The sequence below is a fragment of the Salarias fasciatus genome, chromosome 3, assembly GCF_902148845.1.
Source record: "Salarias fasciatus chromosome 3, fSalaFa1.1, whole genome shotgun sequence".
Taxonomy (NCBI): domain Eukaryota; kingdom Metazoa; phylum Chordata; class Actinopteri; order Blenniiformes; family Blenniidae; genus Salarias; species Salarias fasciatus.
In genome coordinates, this window is record NC_043747.1 from 4,329,390 (window position 1) to 4,345,524 (window position 16,135).

At 45.6% G+C, this 16,135-nt stretch overlaps 1 protein-coding gene across 4 annotated transcripts in view; it reads right to left on the reverse strand.

Moving 5' to 3' along the window:
• Positions 1 to 661: 661 nt before the first annotated feature.
• Positions 662 to 16,135, reverse strand: part of arhgap36 (Rho GTPase activating protein 36) — a 39,734-nt gene continuing 24,260 nt past the window's right edge. For 3 of the 4 annotated variants that reach the window (XM_030088527.1, XM_030088525.1, XM_030088526.1), the window contains exons 3-12: positions 12,420 to 12,488; positions 7,355 to 7,662; positions 4,662 to 4,875; positions 3,820 to 3,875; positions 3,488 to 3,638; positions 3,252 to 3,400; positions 3,006 to 3,176; positions 2,838 to 2,926; positions 2,533 to 2,759; positions 662 to 1,902 (exon numbers count right to left, since the gene is read on the reverse strand). In XM_030088527.1, the coding sequence (XP_029944387.1) occupies positions 1,595 to 1,902; positions 2,533 to 2,759; positions 2,838 to 2,926; positions 3,006 to 3,176; positions 3,252 to 3,400; positions 3,488 to 3,638; positions 3,820 to 3,875; positions 4,662 to 4,875; positions 7,355 to 7,662; positions 12,420 to 12,488 (1,742 nt within the window). In that variant the 3' untranslated portion in view covers positions 662 to 1,594. The remainder of the gene's footprint in view (positions 1,903 to 2,532; positions 2,760 to 2,837; positions 2,927 to 3,005; positions 3,177 to 3,251; positions 3,401 to 3,487; positions 3,639 to 3,819; positions 3,876 to 4,661; positions 4,876 to 7,354; positions 7,663 to 12,419; positions 12,489 to 16,135) is intronic. The other variant, XM_030088524.1, reaches the window with a different exon arrangement.

Genomic DNA, 16,135 nt, shown 5'->3' on the forward strand with positions numbered 1-16,135 from the left:
GTCCAGAGATGAGAAAGATGTTTGATGTTATCAGTCGCTTTTATTTCCCGCTTTATGCTGACGTCTGAAATAAGGATCCAGTTTTTCAGCTACAATCTTTCAAAAAGCATCAAAATCTGACTGATATTTCATTTCTCTGAACTTGTATGATAATCTGCTTTACTTTTTATGGCTCCATTTGCATAGTGGAGCTGGTTAATGGGGAATTAAAGGTCTTATTTGATATACTCAATTATATTTAATCAATTATATTATCAATTATATTTAGGATGTGGCAGCTCCTCGGTCAGACCAGATGTGTGTGACCTGCTGGTCTTTAAGAGAAAAACAATCTGAGTTCCTTAAAATGCAGAAAAGTAAGAATTATTGACTGATTTCAGGTTGAACAATTAGAATAATGAGTCAATATGAATCCTGCTGCTGCAGGAAACAAACACGAGTCGATGTAATCTGTACACTCACACACACACACACACACACACACACACACACACACACGCTCGGCTTCAAAAACGTGATTTTCTCAGTCAAGTCTAGTTGCAATTATTTGACTTCAAAACATGTTGGAGCAGAGTTTTGTTTCAGTTATGAAGCCTGAGGGAAGCAGCTGGAATCTGAACCTCACACAGCTGGATCAGACGGACGGTTTTCTTCTTAAAGGTTCCAGAGAAATCAGTGGAATGATGAGTTGAACTCTCTTCAGCGACGATTCAGAGGCAGGAAAATCACTCTTAGTGGAAGATGGTACAAATAACAGCAGACTGAAACCTTAAGTTGGGAAGTTTTTATATTGTTAAAAGTTTTTATGGTTTGACAGAAACGACTGGGACAGAAGAGAAACGGACAGGATTCAGGTTGTAGTTTATAGAGACCTGGGGCCTCATTTAGGAACGTTGCTCAAAGCTCTAAATTCCTGAAAGTGGCGTACGACACTTCCCACGCCAAGGTCAGTATTTAAAAAATTGCCGACAAGATGTTTTCTGGTGTAAATTAATTTTAACAGCGTGACTGAAGTGTGAAAACATCAGAACCAAGTGTGGTCAAGCTGGGGTGTTTCGGGTCGCAGTACCAGAATGTTTTAACGCAGTAACCTGTGCACAGTTCAGACAACACCTCCATTTACAATGCCTTTATAAAAACCGAGATTTGATTAAGAAAAAAAAAAAAACATGGAGGAAAAAAGGCAAAACAGCAGACACTGAATGCAGGAAAACAGAAGAAGTGTTGTGTGGAGACGATGACAAGCAGCTACGCTCTGTTCTGTAGATCTAAGTAGCAAAAAAACTGTGAAATGATGATACACGTTATGTACACTGATGATTATTATTACTGCATCTTTTTCCAGATAATCTCATAGCTTCGTCTCGTCTCTTGATCGTCCCGGCGGCTCGCTCTTCCAGGGTTTGGTTTTTATCGTCGTGCTGAAACTTTAAAAAATAGACATTTTGTTTGCCGACGACGCCGTGAGTTCAGTATAAAAGGTGAGTCTGTGCAGCCCGGCGGGGGGACGGCCAGCCCGGCGGGGGCCCGGGCCAGCCGATGGGTCTCTGTGGAGGCAGCAGGAGGCGCTGCTCCGCCCGGTCCTCGCCCTCCATCATACCACGGTCTCCGACCCGGAGACCTTCCCCGTGAAGAAGTCCCAGAAGTTGGTCTTGGCCTCCTCGGCCTGCGGGGTCTGCTGCCTCACCCAGATGCTGCCGCCGTCGCCGGAGCAGCCGCCCCCGCCGCCCCCGCCCCCGACCCCCAGGGTGAAGCTCAGGGTGGAGCCCAGCGGGCCGCGGCGCTCCGGGGGGTCGCAGTCCGGACCCTGGAGCCTGGAGGGGGGCTGGGCCAGGCTCAGCAGGTTGTGGTGGGAGTGGAACTGACGCATGTGGCGGATGGATTTACCTGCAGGGGTCTCGCCTGGAGGTCAAAGGTCAAAGAGCCAAAATTAATTCAAACTCTCAGAAAAACTCTCTTTAATCAACATTGTTAAACTGGTGATCGATTCTTAAAGAAAGAAAACCTTCAGTTAATTCTGAATTTATCCATTTTTTTATTGGATTATTTCAATTTATTTAGTATTTCATATTTAAATATGCTTATTTATTTATTTATTTATCTTTGCTTAATTTTATCCACGTGTGTTCAAGTGAGACACTGATCTGGATCACTGCTGGAATTAAGCTGCAACTCCCCCTCTCACCGCCAGGTGGAGCTGTCGCCTCATCTATTACCAAATCAGCGCTTCTGTCTCAGTTTTCTCTTTTTGACATTCTATATTTGAGCTGTTGGATAAATGTTTGACTTCTTCGCGCTTTCCTTTTTTTGAATGTCTAAAAAAAATTTGTTTAAATTTTCCAGAAATTTTGATTTTGCCTTAAAAATGTTCTTGTCTGGACTCTTTTGTTTGCTGTTTCATCTTGTGAATTTGCATGAGAGCAGACACAACTTTTTGTGCATTTGTTGTCACAAGTGTGTTAAAATAAATCAAGTGTTTTTTAAAGTAATTCCACTGATTAACCGAGAACCTGGCGAGCGCCGGACCCTCACCGTATCGGCTGTCCTGCCGCTTCCTGTTCTGGTTCAGCTTCAGGACGTTGAGGAAGACCTCGCTGGTCAGGCTGCCCTCGCCGCCGCTGCCGTCCGGAGGGAAGAGCGGCGACGGCGGCTCCAGCGGGGACAGGCTGCCGCTGGACGCCCCCACGGAGTCCAGGGAGGCCCCGGTGTCCCGCCGGCCCCCCGACTCGCCGCCGCCCTCCACGGTCAGGTGGCTGCCGCTGCGGACGGACGGGGATGGGGTCGGATCGTGACGGACGCTCAAGCTTCCCGATTCCACGGCGGCGGCGGCGGCTCACCTGAGCTTCCTGCGCAGCAGGTAGTCGATGATGTCCGGGTCGGTCTGGATGAGGCTCATCAGCACCTCCTGCTGGAGCTCAGCGGAAACCTGCAGGGAGACGGGACGGCTTAGAGAACGAGTCCCGCCGGTTCCGCCCCGGCCTGACCCTGGCCTGACCCCGGCGTACCGTGAACAGCCTCTTGTAGTTCTGTATGAGCAGCAGCGTGATGCTGATGATGGCCGTGCTGTCCTCGATGCCCATGGCGTGAGGACTCCCGTCGCCGCCGCGCTCCCTCTGCAGGAGGTTCGGCCCGAAGATCACCGCCAGGTTGGCGGCCGTCATCTTGTTCCCGGTGATCTGGGACGGAGGGAGGGACGGTTCTGTCAGTGAGGGGGTGGAGGCGGCGCTGCGGGCGCGCGGGCGAGGCCTGACCTCCTCGTCGTTGGTCCCCACGCTGTCCTGGGCGAAGCTCTGCACGGTGTGCAGCAGGCCGAGGAGGCGCAGCAGCGTGTCGCAGTTACAGGGCGGCAGCAGGTAGAGCAGCCGCTGCAGGTACTGCAGCTGGTCGGCGCCTCTCAGGACTGGAGGACGAGAGGGACACCATGCAGACAGCTGTGTGTGTGTGTGTGTGTGTGTGTGTGTGTGTGTGTGTGTGTGTGTGTGCGTACGGTTGGCGTGCAGGAAGGCGGGGTACAGCTCCCGGGGCAGCAGCGGATCCGGCATGTCCCTCAGGAACTCCTTGAGCAGCGCGGCCACGTCGTGGACGCTGTGCTCCTCGTCCAGCTGGACGTCCACGCCCACGTCGAAGTCCTCCCGCAGCTGGGGGGACAAACGGGACCAATCAGGACCAAACGGGACCAAATGGCACCAAAAGAAAAAGTTTCAGTTCATAAATGAACAACTGTGTAAATCTCGTTGTGTGTCATGAATTATGTGGAGAGTCTATCGTGTTTTTTCAGATGACGTCATTTATGTGGTTTGTCTGATGCCGTTTCCTCACCTGTCGCACTCGTTTCTTTGAACTCCCAACTCGGAAAATTCCAACTGTTTGAAGACCTGAAGACAGAAAAGGGAGGGCAATCAATCAATTAATCAATCAATCTATCTATCAGTCAGGAAAGCTACTATCCTATAAATCAACCAACCAACTAACCGATGATCCAGTCAATCACACAGCCAACCAGCCAACCAGGAAGTCAACCAACTAAGCAACCACCGAACCAACCATCCAGCCAACTGGCCATTCAACCGGCTGACTGACTACCCCTTTCACCTACCTACCCACTCACACACCCAACCAACCAGCCAGCCAACCAACCAACCAACCAACCAACCAACCAACCAGCCAGCCAACCAACCAACCAACCAACCGAACAGCTGACAAACCTACCCTGTATCACTTTTTCTCCAGATAGGCAATCCTCCCCCCCAACCCCCAATAAACCTAAGACTAAATGATAGCATACTAATAATGTATGCACTTCATTTTTTAGAAATAATCATAATAAAAAAAATGTAGATTAAAATCTTGGAGCGTCACAAACACCTCCCCGAGGAGGCGGGTCTTAGTAGTGGTTCTACCAATCACTGATTAACGATATAAATGACTGACAAGAAATCAAACCAGCCAGCGCCGTTTGATGGCTGCAGCTTGAGGCGGATTTAAGGTTGACCGTCACTACCTGGTTTATAATCGCACTGGAATTAAAGAATGGTGAGGCGCCCCAGCTTGGAACTTCACCACCAGCCGTGACTGATTCAGTACTTTTATCAAAAATATTAATAAAACTATGTTCAGATAAACTACAGAAGACTACGTCTGTCCCGAGGACGACGCCTCACCGTGGTTCTCGATGTGGCTGCAGCAGCGCTCCACCACCCGGGGCACCTGCCGGTAGATGGGGTTGAGGCTGAGCTTGGTCTGGGTCCGCCCCTCCGAGGAGCCCCCCTGGGTCTTCATCAGCTCCAGCTCGGCCGGGTGGGAGAGCTGCAGCGCCTCCAGCAGGCGGGACTGGCTCTCCACCAGGTCGGAGATGGAGTCCACCGACAGGCCGCCCTGCGGGGGCGGAGGAGGGGGGGACGGGTGGAGGAGGAGGGGGGACAACTTGAAATAACTGAGGGTGAAAAACCATCACACGCTTCAGCTATTCAAAAATTTACAGTTTCACATTTGATGAGAATGACAGGGTGAAGACAGACTCTGACTGTCCGGAGTGGAAAGTTTTGGTATAAGCTGGAGTCAGGTTTGATCTCTCTTCTTCACATCAGGATCTAATAAAGATGGGAGAACCTGGAGAAACCAGGATCATAAATTGTGGACGGAGAAAAGTTTCTGGAGGAACATCGAGTGTGTGAGGAATTTCCAGCAGCGGCTCGGTCCAGAAACGAAACACAAATCACTGAAGGTTCGGTAAGTTTGGGACTGAAGGCATGTGGGGGTTTGTTACCGCCTGAAATCTGAACTTAACTTTATGCTTTGGTTCAACTATATTCAGGTTTACCTTCATTAGTGAAAATTCCTGAATGTGTCAGAAACGTGCTGCATTCTCTTTAATATACAGAAAGCAAAATAAAAGTTTGGTTTTGGTGGTTAGGAGGAGGGAGAATGTTAGCGTGCTCATGCATGACTCTCACATTGTATAATATTAGCTTCTTTTGATAGTTTGAGGAATTTAATCAGAAATGTGTGAAATCTAAACACATATATAAGAGTTTAATATGTCTCCTCTACACCTAAAATAAACTCACTCAGTAAATAAAGGACTAATCTCACTGTAATATTGTTCATATGTCAGAAATAAGGTTTTTTTTTTTTTTTGTCCTATTTTAACAAATGCTCTTGATATCTCTGGAAAATCTGCGAACCACAAAAAATGCCTCATCACTTAACATTAAATCTAAAAGCTGCTCGATGTAAAATTTTGGCCACAACTTAACGTAGAAAGTAACTGAGTAGCCAACATCATTTATACTGAATACACTGAAACAGAATAAGTAATTTTGCTGCTATTGTAAAACTGAACAGATGGTGTGACTGTTTTAATTTGATGTTCTGTAATATTTCATGTGTTTTCCAATATAAATGTCAGTTTGAGTCTATTTTTAATGCACCGTTTACTCTGAATCCTCATTCATCCATTTGGACTAAGACTGATTCTCTCACCTTTATTCTACATGCAGAGAAAAATAAAACTATATTTGTGAATAAACATGTCCTAAAAGATGTTTGTCTTCCACCATTCAGCCAACTGGGCTTTTTCACTGTAAACAAAGGCTGAATTCTTCTGTGAGCCTGTAAATCTGCAGGATTTGGAGCAGCTCTGTTCGGTCCGCAGCTGAAACTCGTCATCGAGTGAAGATTTGAACACAGTGGTTTAATGCAGAGTCCAGCTGAGACTGACGGAGCGCCACCAGGAGGAATTTCACAGATCAGATGTTTACTCTCATAAAAATCAACTGAAACAACTGTTTATTATTCAGTTTATTATTCAGAGAATAAAATTCATTTTAGAACTAAAATCTTTATTGTCTGATGACAACATGATATCCAGTGTTCGAATAATAATAATAATAATAATAATAATAATAATAATAATAATAATAATAATAATGACAGAAACTTCTGCTACTTTTATAAATTCCGATTTTTTTTGTTCTTTAAAAATTTTACCAAATGTATTTTTGCAAATAATATCATTTTTATGAAATCTATTTTTCTTTCCTCCTGTTAAGCTTTTTAGGTAAAATTATTTATTTATTTATTTATTTATTTATTTATTTATTTATTTATTTATTTATTTATTTATTCATTTATCTATTTATTTATTTATTACCCTCTGCCATTTTGATAAGCAGGTAAAAGGATGGATAAATGAAAAAGGTGAAATTCTTTTCATTTTTATATCAATTTAATTTCAGTTTGAATTTAGATTTTGATTGAATGAATGAATTTTAGTTTAAGTTAAAAACAATAAGTCAAACGGCTTTGCCACTACTTTATTAAAATAATTTTTATTATATGTTGAACCTTTCCTGAATGCTGTCAGCTTTCGTTTGTCAGTTAGTTTCAACATTACCAATCTGATTATAAGACATAAAACAAAATAAAATGCTGCATGAATGACTATACAGAGGTTTGGCTTCTTCATTTCACTGCTTTGTTTGTTGTTTTATTAAGTTGAGCAAATACAAATATAAAACATCAACTCGTGCACTCCTTTAAGAAATGAAGTGATCCATGTCAGTAGAAGGAGGTGATGTTCAGAGGGAAGGTGCTCGTTATGTTCAGGCAGACGGTGATCGGTGGGCCTGATCACTGGTTTCTGTGGCTGTGATAATACTCATTACAGGCTTTACATAAACATCAGTGTGAAGACAATCACAGGCTGTGTGGCCTGCTGCAGGGACGGCTGAATCACACACACACACACACACACACACACAGCATGTTTATTTCAGTGGAAGCGCGTCACCCTGGAGACAAATAGAATAATGAGCAGTGAAAATGTTTACAGGTGGAGGTTCGGCTCACTCACCCTCCTCTGTCCTCGGCCGCTGTTGTCCAGGAAGGTCGGCGACAGCGGCTTGCTCTCGCAGGGCGGCGCCGGCGCCACGGAGTTGGCGGCCGGCGAGGCGGGGCCTCCGCCCGTGATGGAGGCGGAGCCGACCAGGGGCTTGGTCCCGTTGAAGAACTGCCGCTTCTCGGCGCGGAAGCGCAGGACGCTGGCCTCCAGGTCCAGGCAGTCGCGCCGGCTCTCCTTCAGGGCGTCCTGCCGCCGCTTGTACGCCCGGTCGTTGGCGATGACCTGGGAGAGCGGGATGCCGAAGGCCTTGGGGGCCGACTCTGTGGAGGACGAGTTCCTGTTACTGCGCCGTGTGAGCCCTTAGCATTAGCATTAGCATTAGCATTAGCATTAGCAGGCAGTTCATCCAGTTTTAGAGTCTAAAAGTGATCCAAACACCAATGTGTTGCCGTGGAAACGGGAGAAACAGATGGAAACAGTGACTGTTGTTTATCGAAATGTCTGAATATCACAGAGGATGAAAACAGTAGAGTTTTTCTTTTAACTCACTTGAACTTATTGATATTTCACAGAATTTTATGGCTTTGGTGAAAGTTTTGTGAACTTTAAATTAGAGGAAAAAACCCCAGAAGAAGAGCTTCTAGAAGGTTTGTTGACACTCGGAGAAGTTCCTCTTTTATTTACAGAGCACATTCCTCTCAGCTGATACCATCTCACATCCAAACAGGAAAATTATTGGACTTTCATCTTCGGGGCGAGACGATTTCTCGGTCTGCAGGGAAAATAATGGACAGTGCAGACCTACAAAATTCCGTTGGACACTCCTGGTTTTACTCCGTATGAGCCGGTCGAGGCCAGACAATCAGAATAAAAGACGACAAAGGACTGAGAGATTAGAGCTCAGTAAAAATAACGGACAGCTGGGCTCAGAGCAGGGGACAGATAACGACCAATCAGACGGACGTCTGTTTATACGTGATGCTGAAACCAACCGGTTAAATGCTGAACGCGGTAACCGCCGGGCGCCTCCAGCGCAGGAGATTACAGGTTCAAACGTACGGGCGGTGTAAGAATAGACGGAGCGCAGCGAGCGGGCGAGGTAAGGGTGGGAGGGTTAATCCTGTTAGAGCAGCCGCAGCCACAAACCAGACATCACACTCAGACCGATACCGACTTACTGCAGCGGCGGCCATGGCGGCTGCCGGCGCCACGGCCCATCGTGGTCACCGCAAAATCCCTTTCTCTGCAGCAACCTGTGACGCGCATTATCCATTATATCAAATCCAGTTAGAGAAGCAAACATGAAGGAAAAATGGATGGGATTAAAGAGGAAGAAAGGAGCAATCCAATTTAGAGGAAGAACAACGTGTCATCGGCAAACGCTCGCATATCAACAGCAAAGTTCTGCTTCTCCTGCTGTTCTCTGAACTTGTTGAGATGAAGCAGGACCAGGACAGATGAACATGACTCTGACAGCTCAATGATGAGGAAACTGGAACGAGCAACTCGGGCCCAGTTGTTGTTTCCACTGGTTCTCGCTCGGCTGAGCCAGACAGTGTTTCCGGAGTTCACCAACACAGTGTGAAGGCTTATCGCGTTTCAAAGGGAGGCCCTGGCTCAGGTGGTACAGTGGGTCATATTCCAGTCGCACTGTTAAGTAGTTTAAATCCCCCGTCTCTATGAGCAAGGCGCCGCTTCGTAACCGAGTGACAGTGTCACTCTGAAATCCAAACCTGGAAGAACTACAGCGTTTATGACTTCCCGTCATCGACGCTCAAAACAACTGGGAATTCCCAGTTCCCAGAACAAGTGGAGCACACAATCAGACATGGATTGGTATCACAACATTGGCAACACGGTTAAAGTTTAAATGAGCTTGTTGGGTGCAATTCTATCGAAGATTTAAAAAATAAGTTGAAGAGCTGCAGAGCTGCTGTCTCTGCAGCACTAGATCACTGTTACTTTCAGCAGAAATAACATCTTAAAAACTGAATCCACTTTTTTCAGTGGTAAAACTGTATTTTCAGCACAAACATTGTATTGAGTTGGTCTACATGGCACTTTATTTTGAAAGACAATCCAACAAGGTGAAAAAGGAAGTTCTTTCTTTCTCCCGATCAAAACGCTCGGGACAGAAATCAGTTGCTGCAACAAGTCTTCATGCTGAAACTTCAACAATGACTTTAAATTCAGCTTCTGAACTGATTGATGGACTGATGGATTCTATATGTTCTGGACTGAAAACTGACTTCAAATGCAAAACAACACTGTTTAAATTATGCAATTCAGTGTGATTAACTGTGTTTAATGATGAAAATAATTGTAATTTTAAAAAACAATCTTTTGACAGCCCTAATTTAAACCATTAATTTCAAACCTTCCAGTGTTTTTCTAATCCCTACCATTTATTTTCAAGAGCGACCTTCTTTTTTTTTTTTCTTTCAACAAGTGATGAAATGAATTTGCCTTAAAAGCAAAGCTTCTTTTATAGGGTAATAATTCTGCCTTTTTTGTGCTATGAACACATTTTATTTGCCCTTTAATGCGTTTTTAAAAAAGAAATTGCTCCCAAGAGGAAACTATTTCCCTAGAAAGATCAGAAGCGTCATATATATGGATGTAAAATCTTTCTGAAAACATCCTGAGGACAGTGGGGAGTTGGATCTTGTGCACAGTGGGCATTAATCTCTCTGCAGCCCCAGAACTGTGCTGCACGGCTATAGAGTAATAAAAGATAATTCCAGGACAATGCTAGAAAACACACTGGCACGATGAAATGAATGGAAACACATGGACTTCTCACACACACACACACACACGTGTAGAGTCACTGAGATGAGACCCGGCCGGGTCAGACGGGCTGGCAGGATGCCAGGCAAAGCCTTAAAGGGACATGGGCGAGGCGGCGAGCGGCCGCCCAGGACAGCTATGAGTTAAATACAGGCGGAGGCAGTGGTGAAGTTCAGTCACTGAATCTCACTGTAGAGTCACTGGATTAAAAATGAAGCTCGAAGCCTGAACAAATCGATGACCCCTCCACTCACTGATTCTTACTCTCGAACTCATCAAAGCAGATTTCCTCCTCGCACACACAAACCCACCCAAAAAAACAAAACCCCCAGACTCCGTCCATTAGCAAAACGTCTCACCCACTTGATGCATCGTGCTATTTGCTGAGTAAGACTCATGAGGCCTGACATCCGTCGGCAGGCCGGCCGTAAGCCCTGAAATTGTGTTTTCATTCAGATTTGATGATATAAAGCACACATACATGTTTTCACAATCGAAATGCAAAATGAAATCTGTAATAATGAAAACACAGGTTTGAATTCATGCTCATTCCTGGTAATGAAACGTTCTGATGCTTGAATGAGTGACTGAACAGTTTTAACAGGACTCTATCCACTGAGTGGAAGCTCAGCTGAAGCGACAGATTTTGAATCTTTTCGACATTATTTGTCATAGTTTGACTTTTGATTTCATGTTAGAGCATGAAAACACTGTTGAGTCTTTTAAAAAAGGCAGTGAAGTGAAGAGTTCTGATTTCAGTTAAAGTGCAGCTCTTTTAACATGAACGAGAATTGGTTCTTCTCCAGCATTTCCGCTTGCTAGTTGTTTCAGTTTAACTTTTTTCCACAGAACCTGATTCCAGTTTTCCAGGATTTTCCAAGGAAGGAGCATCTTTCTTCGTTCAGGGAGTTGAGGGGTTAAATTGTCTTATTTCTTGAATAACTCTGGTCTTTAGGCCTCGGTTTGTTACTGGACAGTGTAATAAAACATCCTCAGCAGCAGCTGCAGGATAATCCTGCTCCTCTGAGGCATCGCCTCAAATTAAACCCCGTGTTTATTTAACTTGTGCCGTCCTCTGTGTAAACCCCGCTGGGAAAACACATGCAAATGACATTAAAACTACCAACGGGCCGCGGTGCTCTTCCCCTCGCCATCATAGCCGCCACTCTGTAATCCGGTTAGCTGTGATCTGCCACCGGCCGACCCGTGAGCAACGCGCCGCGCCGCCTGGCTGCAGGAGCGCCGCCAGGTCCCGATGTTCTGCGTTTTGATTAGCAGGGCTAGATACCGCCAAATCCCCGAGTGTAAGAGGCTGGAGGCGGGATTTACAGGCGGCCTGGGAATCTGTGTGTGTGGGTGTGTGTGTGTGTGTGTGTGTGTGTGTGTTTGTGTGTGTGTTCAGGAGTTTTGGCTCGTATCTCGGCCCGCGGTGATAATCACCCGAGAATAGAGAACAGCTCTGGATGGATCATTTATTCCTGACGACAGCAGCGCCCTGAATTAGTTTTCCTTCTATCCTCCACTCCATTCATCTGCGTCACTTGACTCCATCCAGTTCAGCTGAACTGTTGCTGACGAGGCGTTCCACAGGGTTCTGTCCTGGGTCCTGTGTTATTTTCTTTATATATGTTTTCCTTTTCCATATCATCACGTTATCAACAGATTAAATGAAACATACTGATGAAATTCAGATGAATATTCATTCCAAGCGTGATAAGATTGATGGATGGCACACTGACCACGTTTACATGGCTCCAAAAAGCCTCCTGACGAGCGGACTGAGAGGCGAGTCGGACTGTAAATGCTTCATATGAGAAGAATAATGACTGTGGTGAAGCAGAAATTTGGATTTTTTTTGTAGTATTTTCCTTTCATGGAGCCAACAAAGTTACGTTTTGGTTGAAGATGGGACAATTATCCATCAGCTCAATGAACCTCACAGCCTCAGAGTCATCTCGTCTCTCAAACTGGAGGTCGCAGGTTTGATTCCCTCCCTGACTACTAACAAAAAGCACTTTGAGGACTGTTCAAGCGGCGGAGGACGTGCTAAATAAGTTAAATCCATTCACCAGCTTGATGTAATCACAGCCTTGTTATGAATTAGAAATGAGCATGATGAATAAATAAAGGCGGCGGTTCAGGCGTGTGAGCGCAGAGACACTGTGTTGTGTTAAAACACTTACTGGAACAAACTGTGCCGGCGAGGGGAAACACATTGATGCTTTGTCACGGGACACACACAATGGTGTTGTGTTTAACCTCTTTAATGTGTGTCTGATGAACTTACCTCGCTCCTTCTTTTCCTTTGAAAATGAGTCAAACTTCCTGCGTAGAGATTTTCTCCGCTTGCGTATTTCTGTGGGAAGAGAAAAGAAAACAGACATTATTTAACAGGAGCGTGAGCATCGGCGTTTGGGCTGTCGCTCCTGAGCCCACAACACAAAACACACTCGTCTGGTGTGTGTTATATTCCCTCCAGATCAGACGTCGATGTTGTTTCAATGTACATAAACCGGCAGGTCAGGCGAGCCCCGATTTCACCCTCCGTCACGCCTCTCTGCCTCTTCCTCTCTTCTCAGAACACCGGAGGCCATTTCAATAGGCCTTGTTATTTTTTTGGACTCTTTTTTAGCTTCTTTTAGCTGCGCTGCCCTCCACACGAAGGACAAAGGAAAACCAGAGCCAGCTCGTGTGTGTGTGTGTGTGTGTGTGTGTGTGTGTGTGTGTGTGTGTGTGTGTGTGTGTGTGTGGACAAACATGGGACAGAAAAGTCAATAAATAGTGAAAATCTTCATTTGCAGAGCAGAAAATGCAACAAAAAAAGTACTTCCACTGTTAGATGTAGAGATGGAACACTGTTAATTCCCTTCACCACTTTACACAAGACGCTAAAAAACTAATAATAAAACTTTTAAATCAATCTTGAAGCGTACGGGGAGCCAATACAGTGATGTAAGACAGGTGTAATGTGCTCCTGCCTTCTGGTCCTCGTCTAACCTCACGCTGCTGAATTCTGAAGAAGCCGAAGGCTGCTGATGCTCTTCTTAAGAAGACCAGAGAGCAAGGCGTTACAATATCTAAACGACTGGAAATAAAAGCATGTATCACCTCCGTGCTGGCCAGAGAGAGAAATGGGCGCACTCTGGCTATCTTCTTTAGCTGATAAAATCCTGTTTTTATTTCTTTTTTAATATGGGGGACGGTTTGAGAGGGCGTCGAAAGGCCATGAGTCATCAGGAGACACGGAGACGTACAGCAGAGTATCATCAGCGTAACTGGGAAAGCTGAGGCTGTGTCTCCTGATGTAGTAGTGGACCCAGAACTGAACCTTGGGGAACCCCACAGTTGGATACTAGCTGGAAGTTATCAAGAGTGTTGCAGTGTAAATGACTCTTCTTCAGAAGAGGCTTCGGCTCCGCCGTTTTAAAGGCAGTACAGAAGACACCCATCTGAAGAGAGACATTCATGATATTAAAGGAATACTCCAAAGATTTTGGACCCACGCCCTATCTCTATCATTTTAATAGTGAGACAAGATCATACATACCTTTATTGTCTCTCTGCGTCCAGTGGCTGACTCCCAGCTGTTAGCATCGTAGTTAGCTTAGCTCAGCTGCTGGAGGTGAAGAGGAGACAGAGCCGGACTGACGAAAGTGGACAAAATACTCCTTCCAGTGGTCCAGGGGACGGTGTACTAGCACGCGAAGTAAATCCGAATGGTTATAAAACATTTTAAAACGCGTGTTTTCTTTTTAACCAGTTTAAATAACGTTTTGATACACACAGACCTGCGCATGCGCAGTGCTCCGTGGAAGGATATACCGGCACACTGCGGCCGAGTCTATGGCTTCTAATGCTGTGCTCCGGTATATCCTTCCGCGTATATCCTTCCGTGTATCGAAATGTTATTTTAACGGATTGAAAAGAAAACACATCTTTTAAAATGTTTTATAACCATTCGGATTTACTTCACGTACTAATACGCCGTCCCCTGGACCACTGGAAGGAGTATTTTGTCCACTTTTGTCAGTCCGGCTCTGATTCCTCTTCACCTCCAGCAGCTGAGCTAAGCTAACTACGATGCTAACAGCTGGGAGTCAGCCACTGGACGCAGAGAGACAATAAAGGTATGTATGATCTTGTCTCACTATTAAAATGATAGGGATAGGGCGTGGGTCCAAAATCTTCGGAGTATTCCTCGAAGAGGCTCAAACTCAAAGATCGGTGAGAACTGAGTCTAAACGGCAGGTTGAGGGTTCAACCCTCCCTGAGAGTCTCAGCGTCAACAAGGACAAGATTCTCCAGTGTCTCCTCAGATAAAATCATACGGAGCTGGAAAGGAGACCAGCAGTAAGCGGCTGAAGCTTCCACCTGTGTTTACAGTTTTCCAGGATTCTGGTTGGCGAGCCAAGCTGTGTGCTTCTCTTCACAGCGCCCCCTCCAGGTCTGAAAGGCTAATAGCAACTGTTAACCAGGTTTTTATGCAGGTTTGCATAAATAATTAATTTTTTTTTCCAAACATGGTGGGGGGAAAATCTGTTTTTGTAATTTCCTTTCTTTGTGTATCCCAGCATGGCCTTATTGTTTTTGTTTTATTTCAGATGGGAATGAAAAAAAGGAATAAGAAATGTGTGTTTCTGCTACAGCATCAACAAACATCTTTTTCCAACCCCTTTTATTAGCGCTTTTACTCTTTTTTTTTCCCTATATTTCAGCAGAAGTTATACATTTTACGTCTCTAATAACTTCCAGTGGTGTATAAAGAAGCGATTAGTCAGTGGCTGTTGGCTTTGTTCTAACCATATCTTGTGTCTTTTGCAGAGTTGAGAACTTGTTCATGCAGAAGCTGCTGAGCTGTGGTGGTTTGATAGAAAATAACATGACTGTACTAGTTGCAGCTGAAGTGATCGAGGCTCATTTGTTGCTGCAACACTTCTCTGTCTCTCTGCTTTGTTGTTGGTCTGTCTTTCTTCGTTTTTTTAACAAGTGCCTCCTCCTCCTCCTCCTCCTCCTCCCCGGTCTTTGCGGAGGCAGCCGTTGTTTGGGTTACTGCAGCCGATGTTTACAAGTGTCTAATTCAAGGTCGAGTCTTTTCCCTATTAAGGAACGATGAAGTCACCTGCATCCCACTTCAGCCTCGGTCATGTGTTTGAGGCTCGACGCTGCGTTTGAATCATCTTTCTTTAGTCAGAAGGAAAAAGATAAAACAGTAGGGAGCGGAAAAAAGAATACAGTGTGTGTGAGTGTGTGTGTGTGTGTGTGTGTGTGCTGGTGGGATAAAGGGGTCAAATTCCCATGACTGCAGGAAATTAAAGTTTATTTCCAAAGCGGGGGGCTCCTCCCTCCAGGCACACGCGCCACCTCCAGCCCCGGCCGAGCCGAGCTGGATTACATAATCCTCAGCATCCACGTTCACAGGGAACTAATGACGGAGCTGATGGAGAGGTGGGGGGGGGGGGGGGGGGGGGGGGGGGGGGGGGGGGGGGGGTGGGGGGGGGGGGGGGGGGGGGGGGGACCGAGACGCCGGATCATCCAGCTGCTGTCAGTTTGTGGAACAACAATTCAACGATCATCCATCAAACAGCTTCTCTGGATCGGATGTTTATTTACTAAAGTACTTAAAGTCTTTTTTGGTTGCTGAGTTGCAAGAAAGAAAGAATTCTACATGTTTGAAATGGTTTCTGCACGTCCACTGATTCTGATGCAAAAAAAAAAAAGAAGTTTGTGCAGAAAATCTGTTTTTCATCATTCCACTTGTTTGAAAAGGGGATTAAAAGACACGGAAAGAGTAAAACCAAAGCAGACAAAGGCGAATTATTCCCCGCAGAGCAGCGGTTTCGGAGAAGGAGGCATGAGAACGACCTCCAAATCTCTCCGAATGAAGAACAAATCTGTTGCACAACCGCCGCGAATTTAACAGCAGTGAACGAAGAGCGTCTGCTGTGGCTGGATGAGCGGGAAAGAGATCTGAAATACTGGAAATGAGGATCCAGCTCAGCGGGA